This window comes from Phyllobates terribilis, unplaced genomic scaffold (genome assembly GCF_046119375.1).
Source record: "Phyllobates terribilis strain yellow unplaced genomic scaffold, ASM4611937v1 Scaffold_4__5_contigs__length_816908805, whole genome shotgun sequence".
NCBI lineage: Eukaryota > Metazoa > Chordata > Amphibia > Anura > Dendrobatidae > Phyllobates > Phyllobates terribilis.
Window position 1 is genome coordinate 201,941,206 of NW_027362764.1, and position 13,793 is coordinate 201,954,998.

At 41.7% G+C, this 13,793-nt stretch overlaps 1 protein-coding gene across 1 annotated transcript in view; it reads right to left on the reverse strand.

The window, feature by feature from the left end:
- GADL1 (glutamate decarboxylase like 1) overlaps positions 1 to 13,793 on the reverse strand; it is a 564,135-nt gene that overhangs the window by 92,409 nt on the left and 457,933 nt on the right. The window contains exon 13 of the mRNA XM_073678031.1: positions 5,283 to 5,334. Within this exon, the coding sequence (XP_073534132.1) occupies positions 5,283 to 5,334 (52 nt within the window). The remainder of the gene's footprint in view (positions 1 to 5,282; positions 5,335 to 13,793) is intronic.

Sequence of the window (13,793 nt, forward strand, 5' to 3'; positions counted from 1 at the left end):
AAAGTAAAGTTAAAGTTAAAAAAGTTAAAGTAAAGTTAAAAAAGCACACACATAGCTAACACTTTATTTGAAATACAACAGACCCATTCTTTAGTCATTTAAATGAACCAATATACTCACCCCAGTTCTTAATCCAAGGGTTTAAGCAATGTCCCACCAAATAACTTTATTTAGCTCCAAAAAGCATTCATTGATGTACAAAAATGTTTCAAAAAACGCTTAAAAAAAACACATGTAAAAACGCGTCAAAAACGCATGTAAATCAACATGCATTTTTTCTGCCAGGGAGAGGCAAAAACAGTCAGGAAATTTCTGCTTCAATTCCGCATCGTGCACACATAGTCTGTCCATTTTAATGATTTCTCATGAACCCCACTTGGCCAACTGAGCAGGGAGAGTGTCTACTAAGAGCACCTAGAGGGAGAGGGCAGCACTGACAACCCACTTGCCTACAGAAAAGAATTCTCTCTTTTTGGGTACCCCCTCGTGTGTATAGATAGATAGATAGATAGATAGATAGATAGATAGATGGATAATAGAGCAAATTATAGGATTACCAGGTATCTGATAAATACTTTTTATTAAAGCCAATCTCATGGAGTGATAATGTGATTCATCATAATATTAAATTTACTTTTCCCACACACCTCCACCAATATTGAATATATTACTTTAGATTTGCCAGAGAGATAATGCATTGTTTTACATAATCCTGTCTTAGATTCCTTCACTTCTGTTCACCTCATTCCTGATAAAGGAGGTAAGTTAAATTTTACTCTGGATCATTGTGTTCTTGACCCAGCAGGTTCTTTAGAATAATCAGCTTTGATGAAACTGCACTTATGATATAATATAATTGTGGAATTGTTTCCTTAACAAGTGGGAGTAATCCAATAAAAAAGTAGTCAAAAGAAAATAATATTGCTAACTCCTTCCCATCCAGCTTATTTCTGATGTGTCTTTTCAATAATGTATCATCCGAAAAAAAGAGACTAGTGAACCCAGTCTTTTTAAACACAATTATATTTAAAAATTAAAAAAAATCACAAATATTTAATATGGCTTCACAGAAAAAGCATTGAGCAATAAAATAAGCTGATGCTTTGCGTTCTCGGTAGCTCATGTGTCAGCCTTTACACTGACACAGGATGAGGAGAATCATTGCATTATCTTTAGAGGGTTGGCAAGTTCATGACATCTATATTGTTCTGCTGGAGGCCTAGATACAGTACGATAATAATACTAAACACAAATCAGCCATATAATAATAACCACCTGTCTAACATTGTATAGATCCACATTGGCCTGCTAAGGAGCTTGTCCTGTTAAAAGCATGGACTCCACAAGATCTCAGAAAGTGTCTTGGGGCATCTTACACCAAGACGTTAGTGACAGATTATTTAAATCACCTAAGTTGCATTGTGGGGCCAATCTATAGATCTCTAATGCACCCTAAAGATGTTTGATCAGATCAAAATATTAACACCTATATCACTTTTTCATGTTCCTTATACTAACTTTGTAGTGTGCAGGGTGGACTATTCTGCTAAACGAGCCAATTGCCATTAGGGGTCTTCTTCATTTACAACAATAGTTAGGTAAGTGGTGCCTAAACCAGCTTCTTGCCTTTCACATATAGTGCATGCTTGTGTTATCTATTCCATATGTAGGTGAAATACATGCAGTTAACTATTCAAATGGTGTGAGTAAGTTTACCAGGCTATGCAACTTTCTTCCATTACTCCATGGTCTAGTTCTAATGCTCATGTGGATAGGTGTCTAGATAAGAACTCTAAACAGTTCAAAATATAAAATAAAATAAAGTGGTAATCATAGGCCCTGCTGATTTTTGAAGTATGGAAGATTAGCAGAGATGAAAATAACAGGTTTAATGATGATAAAATAGGCTATGAGTTTCAGCACGGAAGCAGGTTTTATCATGGTTAAACTTGTGGCTTCCATTTCTGACTATCCACATTTCTTCATAAAACAGCAGCCCCATTGGTTATTATTACCCCTTTTTTTATTTTTAAATATTTATTCTACCACCGCTGATTGTTATTACTGATCAGTATTTTGAATCAATCTGCTGATGACTTACCTACCTTTAGCTTTGAAACAGCATTGTCCCTGGCAGTAGCACATCCTTACAAGATGAGCACACTACCTTAAACCTTTGATGGTTTTGCCATTAAAACTGATCTGCTCACTATGGAGCATCATGTAATTTTTTTTTTCAATTTTCTTTCATAAGGCATTGCAGATGACAATTCTGACTTTCTGTTGCTGTGTAGCACCATATACAGATAAATGCAATTGGCTGTGTTCTAACACCTTTCTATTAAAGCCATCATTAACTTCTTGCAATTTGAGCAATATTGTATCTTCTGTAAGACTGAACCATATAGACTAGCTCTCACTTCCTAGACGTAGCATGAGCCTGGGCGCTGTGAAACTGATGCTGATTTAATTGCTTTTCTTTCTTGGAGCAAATTTTCGTAGGTCCTAAGCCCTACTGGTAACACCCAACAAGACTAGCCATTAGTGATTTGCGCAAGTGCTTGTAACTCGAGTTTGCGTAGGGTGCTCAGGTATGCACCGAGTATCACGGGTGCTCGAATGACATGTTCGAGTTCCCAAGCCCATATGTTTTGTGACTGTTAGCCAGCCACAAAACATGCAGAGATTGCCTGACATACAGTACAGACCTAAAGTTTGGACACACCTTCTCATTTAAAGATTTTTCTGTATTTTCATGACTTTGAAAATTGTACATTCACACTGAAGGCATCAAAACTATGAATTAACACATGTGGAATTATATACTTAACAAAAAAGTGTGAAACAACTGAAAATATGTCTTATACTCTAGGTTCTTCAAAGTAGCCACCTTTTGCTTTGATGACTGCTTTGCACACTCTTGCCATTCTCTTGATGAGCTTCAAGAGGTAGTCACCGGAAATGGTTTTCACTTCACAGGTGTGTCCTGTCAGGTTTAATAAGTGGGATTTCTTGCCTTAAAAATGGGGTTGGGACCATCAGTTGTGTTGTGCAGAAGTCAGGTGGATACACAGCTGATAGTCCTACTGAACAGACTGGTAGAATTTGTATTATAGCAAGAAAAAGCAGCTAAGTAAAGAAAAATGAGTGGCCATCATTACTTTAAGAAATGAAGGTCAGTCAGTCCGAAAAATTGGGCAAAGGTTGAATGTGTCCCCAAGTGCAGTTGCAAAAACCATCAAGCGCTACAAAGAAACTGGCTCACATGAGGACCGCTACAGGAAAGGAAGACCAAGAGTCACCTCTGCTTCTGAGGATAAGTTTATCCGAGTCACCAGCCTCAGAAATCGCAGGTTAACAGCAGCTCAGATTAGAGACCAGGTCTATGTCACACAGAGTTCTAGCAGCAGACACATCTCTACAGCAACTGTTAAGATGAGACTTTGTGCAGCAGGCCTTCATGGTAAAATAGTTGCTAGGAAACCACTGCTAAGGACAGGCAACAAGCAGAAGAGACTTGTTTGGGCTAAAGAACACAAGGGACCAGTGGAAATCTGTGCTTTGGTGTGATGAGTCCAAATTTGAGATCTTTGGTTCCAACCACCGTGTCTTTGTGAAACGCAGAAAAGGTGAACGGATGGACTCTACATGCCTGGTTCCCACCGTGAAGCATAGAGGAGGAGGTGTGATGGTGTGGGGGTGCTTTGCTGGTGACACTGTTGGGGATTTATTCAAAATTGAAGGCATACTGAACCAGCATGGCTACCATAGCATCTTGCAGCAGCATGCTATTCCATCCGGTTTGCGTTTAGTTGGACCATCATTTATTTTTCAACAGGACAATGACCCCAAACACACTTCCAGGCTGTGTAAGGGCTATTTGACCAAGCAAGGAGAGTGATGGGGTGCTATGCCAGATGACCTGGCCTCCACAGTCACCAGACCTGAACCCAATCGAGATGGTTTGGGGTGAGCTGGACTGCAGAGTGCAGGCAAAAGGGCCAACAAGTGCTAAGCATCTCTGGGAACTCCTTCAAGATTGTTGGAAGACCATTTCCGGTGACTACCTCTTGAAGCTCATCAAGAGAATGCCAAGAGTGTTCAAAGCAGTCATCAAAGACATATTTTCAGTTGTTTCACACTTTTTTGTTAAGTATATAATTCTACATGTGTTAATTCACAGTTTTGATGCCTTCAGTGTGAATGCACAATTTTCAAAGTCATGAAAATACAGAAAAATCTTTAAATGAGAAGGTGTGTCCAAACTTTTGGTCTGTACTGTACACGGGTAACTCCAGTAACGAGCACTTGTGCTCATCACTACCAGTAGCCATTGAACAAATACTCTTAACTCAAAGTTTTAGCCATCACAAATCTTCCAACTCACTGATCATTTTTCTTCGTTCTACACATAGGCTTCAACAACTGACTGTTTGCTGCCTAATATAACACACTCCTTTACAGTTGTCAATGTAACTAACTATTTAAAATTATTCACATCACCTAAAAATGATTTTAGGTTATGACCTGACACTGCGGCTGCCTCATGTGACCAAAAGCTAATCCAACCTGTAGTGGTGAATGAGTACACAAGCCTGTATTAATATTGACGCGTTATTGGGGAATTTTTGTTGTCACTCACCCCTACTCGCAGACATGGTCTTTGCCTGTATGAGACAGGCTGTACAATGAGACCATACTTTAAAACTAATAACAGGTGAAGTGAAAAATATTGATTATCTCAGTTTTCAGAATAGAAACTCAGCGGAAGGTCTTCAAATCCTCCTCAAAGACACATAACTCCTCAAAAACTTGAAGGTTCTGCTCAATTACTGCTCCAAAAACTTTGCAAAAAAAATCTGTGTGCACATAGCCTTATTCAATCGTGTGAAAAAATTAAAGGAAAATTATAGTAAAAATGATGTCACAGAAACCATAGGCAAAACCTCCAAAAAAACAATAGTAACTAAAACCATCAAAAAACGCTCAGGAAATAACCCCAAAAATTACACAAAAACACTAAAGGAAAAAAAAAACTCCAGCGCTATCTGAAGCGTTTTCTGCTTGAAAAACTCGTGTACACATATTATATAAATATATTATAAAACGATACCATAGAAATCTATTAGAGGAATGCAAGCTTTTCTATAGAATAATGAGAAAAAACATGACACACTCTATCCCATATTATAGAGAAATTCTGCATGAAACAAGGTCAAGGGAAAACACTAGAATCCAATTCTATACCATATATTGTAGATTTCATTAAAGTAATTACATACCTCCCAGAGAAGTTCAAATCCATCTCTCTTCTTAATTTCATTAGCTAGGTACCTGTGAAAGAAAAAGTAAATGTACCGTTTGTTTTTTATGATAGACAGTGATACTGAATACAATTAATGTTAATATTAGGAATCCACATTCAGGATATCTCATTGTGTGTCTAGAATGCTGACGATTGCATTAAATATCATGTATCAGCAATGCTGCATTCCTGTGCTACTTTCCCTTCTACAGTCCATGAGTCATCTACTCATTCTGTTCTATCAGAATTGGATGCTAAAATGTGTGCAATGAGATTGTTTAATTTTTTTTCCCTGTACTATAAAACTAGTGTTATCTCCCTCACTCCCTGCAGACTGATTTGCTTATGTTTTCCTCCCTATCTTCTGTTTGATATACTACATGTCAAAGTGATCTTCTTTCCCTATAGACTTGGATGCCTTCTCTCTTCTCCACACCCTGCGGTCACATCTAACCATGAGATAAAGGACAAATGAGAGCTCATACACACATATGAGCAAAGTGCTGCTGGATAGATGTCAGAAACAGCAGGACAACCTGCTATGTTTGGAGGTTACATAGACTCTACAGCAACAAAACGGTCAGAAATTTTTAGTAAAGATTATTTACAATGATTTGCAATTAGGAAGCAAAGAAATAATAAAAAAACAACAATGCATACATATTCTTAAAGAACTCTAAAGCTTTCATTATACTTTTTCATCACTTTTGTGTCATTCCCATCTTAAGTGAATTCAAAAAGATATAAGAGTCAGATACTGGAAAGAAACTGTGGTGGAAGCCATTCCTTGTGGCTATTCTTAGGCCTACTTCACATGTCCTTATAAAACAAGTATGTTAAAAAATGGTACCGGTATCATCATCAGTGTTTTCCATCAGTGTTTTATCAGTGTGTCTGTTTTTACCATCAGTGTATCCGTTTTTACCATCAGTGTGTCATAATACATTTGTGAGGCCTAGTCCCAGTAAGTTAGTATGTTAATGTAGGGAAAACAATTGGAGGAGAAAGGTTGAATTGGATGGACCTAGGAATTTATTCAACCAATGTTACTATGTTACTAATAGTGATGAGCGAGTATATTCTGTTAACCCTTTCGCCAAGTCTACTCGTGCGAGCACCGACTATTTACAGCGTGCTCTGTGATATGTTTGAATCGTTCCCGTGTGCATGATTTGCGACTGTTTGACAGCTTTAATACATGTGAGGAATGTGTAAGAAGCAGACATTCCTCACATGTATTAAAGCTGTCAAACCGTCGCAAATCATGCACACGGGAGCGATTCAAACATATCACCGAGCACGCTATAAATACTCGCCCGAGTATACTTGGCGAAAGGGTTAACAAAACATGCTCGCTCATCACTAGTTACTATCAATGTTTTTCCGGTATAGATAAAAAAAAAAATTAAATTACAAAGCTTCTCTTATACTTTGCAATGTTAGACATGGACAGCACACGGATGGCACACAGATGTCATCCATGTGCTGTACGTATTTTTTGCATGGACCCATATACTTTTATTGGCCCTTGTCATCCGTGCTGCCGGAAAAAAAACGGACATGTCTCGGTGTGTTTTGCATGGACACATGGCCCATTTAAAAACACAGACATGTGCATAGTACCATAGATTATAAAGTGTACGTGGTCTATCTGTGTAAAAAATGGGTAATACACGTACTAGAAAAAAGGAGTTGTGAACAAGGCCGTAGACAACTTTCCATGCTGCGTAGAAAAACTGTTTATGGGTCAGTGAGCTTAATTACCACAGCAGCTTCTTCATTCTGAGAACCATGTGGCTTCGATCAGTTGCTTCACGACAGTCTAGACAATAATGGCATGTCCTAGCTGTAGGACATTTACGTACTTTTTTGATGGGAAAAATGCTATAGAAAACCACACGTTTTAGCTTTTATTATATGCCTTTCAAATAGGTTCTGTGAATATTTCCCTGTGTATTTAAATTTGAATTTGTTCATTAATTGTGAAGTAACATCAGCATTGATAGTGACACTAAAAAAAATCCAAGCTTTATTGTAATACAGTGATAAGCTACTAAGTAGAGATGAGCGTTGTTCTACTCGAACTGTTCGCCAATCTCAAATTCGAGCTGTTTTGGGCGGTGTTCGAGCCGTTCGGCGAACACGAACAATTTGATAAAAATTCGGCTGTTCGAGGTTATGTTCGATAACTGTTCGTGCACCAAAATCATAACTGGATTTTTTCTCAGTAATGATGAAAATTAATGTTAATACGCAGTTTGAGTGTACAGCGGGGTGGGGGGAGGGGCAGGGGATGGATCTCTGCAGGAACAATGAAGATCTCCATTTTTTTTTCTCTTTCCCGCATTTGCAGTGGGGAGGTGCAATCTGTCAGCCTATCAGCAGCGCACACACAGAGCGAAGTGCTTTTTTTCACACAAGCAAGGGCATGTGTCATTGGCAGTGTATGTCACATGTCCTTGCCCTATAAGACCCAGCCATTTTCCCCGTCGCCACCATTTTCTCACTGCTGCAGCTGCGTGTTAGACGGCACCGCTGTTGCTGTGTGCGCTATACCTTGTTAATTTCAAGCCAATTTTCGCACAAATATACAGATAGCTTGGGAGTAGGGAATAGTTGTGATTGCAGTCCTTTTAAGGACTAGGTTACAGCATTTCCTACGACTTTTATCAGGGAGGTCTGTGCTCTTAAATAGATAGGTTGTGGGAGTAAAGACTAATTGTAATTGGAGTCCTTTTCAGGACTAGGTTACATCAGTTCCTATCAGTTTTTGCCAGGCAGGTCTGTGCCAGTGCTGTGCAAGTTTTTTTCACAGCATTTGGCTGAATCTAGCAAAGCTAATCCTTTTTGGCCTATTGCAGAGTGTGTTAGTCAGTGGAGTAGCCTATCTGTGCTGCAAGATATACCACCTGTGTATAGAATACCAATTTTTTTACTGCACCTAGTGAAGTAAAATCTTTTGGGCATAGCATCATTCTATTAGTCCATCTATACTGACCTCCATCAGGTTGCAAATTAAAACTAATTTTTATCTGCATCTACAGTACCTCTGAAAAAATATTTGGGCTTCTAGCTGTGTGTGGGACTTGTTGTATTAGTCCATCTATACTGACCTCCATCAGGTTGCAAACTGAATATATTTTTTTCTGCATCTACCTCTGAAAAAATATTTGGGCTTCTAGCTGTGTGTGGGTCTTGTTCTATTAATCCATCTATACTGACCTCCATCAGGTTGCAAACTGAATATAATTTTTTCTGTATCTAGCTCTGAAAAAATATTTGGCCTTCTAGCAGTGTGTCGGACTTTCTCTATTAGTCCATCTATACTGACCTCCATCAGGTTGCAAATTAAAAATAATTTGTATCTGCATCTACAGTACCTCTGAAAAAATATTTGGGCTTCTAGCTGTGTGTGGGACTTGTTGTATTAGTCCATCTATACTGACCTCCATCAGGTTGCAAATTAAAAATAATTTTTATCTGCATCTACAGTACCTCTGAAAAAATATTTGGGCTTCTAGCTGTGTGTGGGACTTGTTGTATTAGTCCATCTATACTGACCTCCATCAGGTTGCAAACTGAATATATTTTTTTCTGCATCTACCTCTGAAAAAATATTTGGGCTTCTAGCTGTGTGTGGGACTTGTTGTATTAGTCCATCTATACTGACCTCCATCAGGTTGCAAATTAAAAATAATTTTTATCTGCATCTACAGTACCTCTGAAAAAATATTTGGGCTTCTAGCTGTGTGTGGGACTTTTTGTATTAGTCCATCTATACTGACCTCCATCAGGTTGCAAATTAAAAATAATTTTTATCTGCATCTACAGTACCTCTGAAAAAATATTTGGGCTTCTAGCTGTGTGTGGGACTTGTTGTATTAGTCCATCTATACTGACCTCCATCAGGTTGCAAACTGAATATATTTTTTACTGCATCTACCTCTGAAAAAATATTGGGCTTCTAGCTGTGTGTGGGTCTTGTTCTATTAATCCATCTATACTGACCTCCATCAGGTTGCAAACTGAATATAATTTTTTTCTGCATCTAGCTCTGAAAAAATATTTGGCCTTCTAGCAGTGTGTCGGACTTTCTCTATTAGTCCATCTATACTGACCTCCATCAAGTTGCAAATTAAAAATAATTTTTATCTGCATCTACAGTACCTCTGAAAAAAATATTTGGGCTTCTAGCTGTGTGTGGGACTTGTTGTATTAGTCCATCTATACTGACCTCCATCAGGTTGCAAACAGAATATATTTTTTTCTGCATCTACCTCTGAAAAAATATTGGGCTTCTAGCTGTGTGTGGGACTTGTTGTATTAGTCCATCTATACTGACCTCCATCAGGTTGCAAACTGAATATATTTTTTTCTGCAGCTACCTCTGAAAAAATATTGGGCTTCTAGCTGTGTGTGGGTCTTGTTCTATAAATCCATCTATACAGACCTCCATCAGGTTGCAAACTGAATATAATTTTTTTCTGCATCTACCTCTGAAAAAATATTTGGCCTTGTAGCAGTGTGTCGGACTTTCTCTATTAGTCCATCTATACTGACCTCCATCAGGTTGCAAACTGAATATATTTTTTTCTGCATCTAACCCAGCCAATAGTTTTGGCCTAATGCCACAGTTTGGCCACTCAGCTCTGCTCGGTTACCATCCATTGTTTTTTTGTGCAAACAACTCCAGAGTTGTGAATTAGTTAACCACCAAAATGAGTGGAAAAAGGCCTGCTGCTGGTGGAAAGGGGAATAGGCGTGTTGGGAAGGGGAAAAAAGGTTGTGTCCGTGGGGTAGGTGTTAAAGCAACAGTAACATCTGCAGAAGAAAGACCATCTTCCAGCCAAACTAAAATGTCTACTTCTTTTAGCGGACAATGTGATAAGATCCCTTTCTTACGGCCACGCCAATCGCTACAAATTCCAGATGAGGCACAAAAACAGCAGGTGCTTCAACGGATATCAAGTGCTCCTTTAAGTGGGCTCTCCTCCACATCAACTTCAACATCACAAATACTCCAGTCCTCAAAGGTGTCACCCAAATCGCACTTGCTTCCTCACAGCTCCCAAATCTCCAGCTGCCCGTCTGAGTATGAGGTAGAACAGATGGTTGAGTCTGCAGAGCTGTTTACTCATACTATAGCCTGGGAATCAGAGGTCGACTCCAGCGCTTCTGTGAATCCAGACGAGGAAATGATCTGCACTGATGCCCAGAATCTTTATGAGTCGGATCCAGGACCAGACGCAGAAGGTTCTGACCATAATGTAGACCCTCATTCCCAAACTGTAACTCCTGTTGGTGGAGACAATGAGGAAGACGATGATAAGACTCAAATACCTGATTGGAGCGACAACTTTAGTTTTTTGTCAGGGCAGGAACAGGTTGGCTCTGATGACGACGGGTGTGATAACACACAGGGTGATGATGATGAGGTTGGAGATCCCACTTACTGTCAACCCACAGTCAGCCAAGAGATGAGGTCAGCAGAGGAGGTGGAGGAAGATGCTAGTGACGACGAGGTCAGGTTGCGCCTTCCTGGACAGAGACGTAGTACTGGAAGCACGTCAACAACTGCATCCTCAAACACAACTCTGCCTCTCACCACAAGTCGTGGTGGCTCTTCAGGTCGCATGGGTACTAAGCCTTGCATAGCCTGGGCATTTTTTCAGATCGATAAAGATGACCCAACTCGTGTTATCTGTAACATTTGTCAGCAAAAGCTAAGTAGAGGCCAAAAAATACATAGTTTGAGTACTTCATGCATGAACCGGCACATGGACATGAAGCATAAGTTGCAGTGGGAAGCTCAGTGTGCTACAATGCGGCCTAGCCGGCCGGGCCAACCACCGTCTGCCATATCTTGTGCATCCGCGGCCTCTTCATCCTCTGTGACTGGGGGGACAGCAGTCACACCTGTTTTGGGGCGCAGACCTGCCACCTCTTTACCCGCAACAGCCAGCGTGATTGGCAGGTCATCATTTTCTTTGGAGGTGGTAACACCAGCTGGTGTTGAGCGCTGTCCGACATCGATAGCACCACCTTTGGATCAAGGCAACCTAACATGTCCGCCTGCATCTTCCTCACAGACCGGCAGTTTGCCGGGGACACCCTTATCAACCCCGTCTAAGCACAATAGCCAGCCCTCGGTCCCTCAGATGTGGACAAGTAAAAGACCATTTCCTCCTAGCCATGAGAAAGCTAAGAGGTTGAATTTCACCATCTGCAAGCTCTTGGCTACAGAAATGCTGCCTTTCCGCCTGGTGGACACAGAGGATTTTCGAGACCTTATGTCCGTCGCAGTGCCCCAGTACCAGATGCCCAGTCGGCACTACTTCTCAAAGAAAGGTGTGCCTGCGCTCCACCAGCATGTCGCACACAACATCACCGCTTCTTTGAGAAACTCTGTTTGTGACAGGGTGCATTTCACCACAGACACTTGGACGAGTAGGCATGGACAGGGGCGTTACATGTCGCTGACTGGGCACTGGGTAACTATGGTGACAGCAGGACAAGGGACTGCTGTCCAAGTCTTGCCGTCCCCACGAGTTGTGCGTCAATCCTCTTTATGTCAAAGTTTCTCCACTGCTTCTGCCTCCTCAACCTCCTCTCGGTCTTCCACCTGCACCCAAAGCCTGTCTGGTCATGCCACAAGCTTTCTAACTGCGCAGAAGGGATCCTGCACACCTCCTTACTATGCTGGCAGTAGGGCTCAACGTCATCAGGCGGTTTTTACATTGAAATGTCTGGGAAATGTGAGTCACTCAGCTGAGGAGTTGTGGTCAGCTCTGGAGAACCAATTTCATGAATGGTTGTCTCCACTGGACCTGAAACCAGGGAAGGCCGTGTGCGACAATGCTGCAAACCTGGGTGCGGCCCTTCGCCGGGGCAATGTCACACACGTGCCTTGTATGGCTCACGTGTTGAACCTGGTTGTCCAGCAATTTTTAGCCCACTATCCCAGACTAGATGGCCTTCTGCAGAGGGCACGGTCGCTGTGTGCTCACTTCCGCCGTTCGCATCCCGCAGCTCAGCGACTTACATCTCTACAGAAGTCGTTGGGCCTGCCACTTCACCGGCTAAAATGCGATGTGCCTACCCGGTGGAATTCAACTCTGCACATGTTGCAGCGACTGTGGCAGCACCGACAAGCCCTGGTGCAATACGTTCTGACGTATAGCCTGGGCCAACGAGATTCAGAGGTGGGGCAAATCACGCTGGAGGAGTGGTCTCAGATCAGGGACCTATGCACCCTTCTGCACAGTTTTGAAATGGCGACGAAGATGTTTAGTGCTGATGATGCCATTATCAGCATGACTATTCCGGTGATTTACATGCTGGAGCACATGTTAAACAGAATTCGGAGTCAGGTGGTGGCACAAGAGGAGGTGGAGGAAGTAGAGGAGGAGGAGTTGTATGCGGAAGGGCTAACATCTGCAAGGTCCAGACGGTCGGCAGCACCAAGGCGGCAGGCATGTGAGGGTGGGGGAGATGGTTTTACCAGGGCGCATGGTAGCAGCCAAACTAGTGAAGAAGGTGCAGGAGCCCAGGAAGAAGTGGAGGACGAACTGATGGAAGACTCATCAGATGAGGGAGACCTTGATCACATTTCTGTTGTGCGAGGTTGGGGGGAGAGGACAGAGGAAGGAAGCATGATTGTTACCTCGCCACCAACACAACAGGGACTTGGTGCTCCTGGATGCGCAACACACATGAGTGCCTTCTTGCTGCACTACCTGCAACATGACCCTCGAATTGTGAGAATTAGAAATAATCCTGACTACTGGGTTGCCACACTGTTAGATCCCCGGTACAAAAGTAAATTTGCAGAAATTATTCCTGCCATAGAAAGGGATGCACGCATGCAGGAGTATCAGCAGAGACTGTTGCAGAATCTTACATGTGCTTTTCCACAAAATACCAGTGGTGCACGTAGTGAATCTCACAGTTCCAACTTGCCAACCGTGGGACCGTCAAGTGTTCAGCACTCAAACCGTAACAGAACCACAGTATCTGCTGGTAACATCAATTTTGCGGAATCATTTCACCACTTTTTTAGCCCATCCTTTGCAAGGCCACAGGAGACAAGAAGTCTGACACATAGTCAACGCCTAGAGACGATGGTACAGGAGTATCTCCAAGTAAACATTGAAGCCTCGACTGTGTCACTGGACCCTTGCTCTTTTTGGGCTTCCAATCTGGATAAATGGCCGGAGCTAGCCACTTACGCCTTGGAGATCTTGTCATGCCCCGCAGCCAGCGTTCTGTCTGAACGTGTGTTCAGCGCTGCTGGTGGTGTGCTGACAGATAAGCGCACGCGGCTCTCCACTGATAATGTAGACAGACTCACGTTCATAAAGATGAACAAATCATGGATCCGAAACGACTTTTCTACCCCTGTGTCATCCTGGGGAGAGTAAAAGCTTGATGATTGGTTAAAATCACCCTACCAACCGTTTTAAGCTTTCAAATTACTAATCATGTTTAT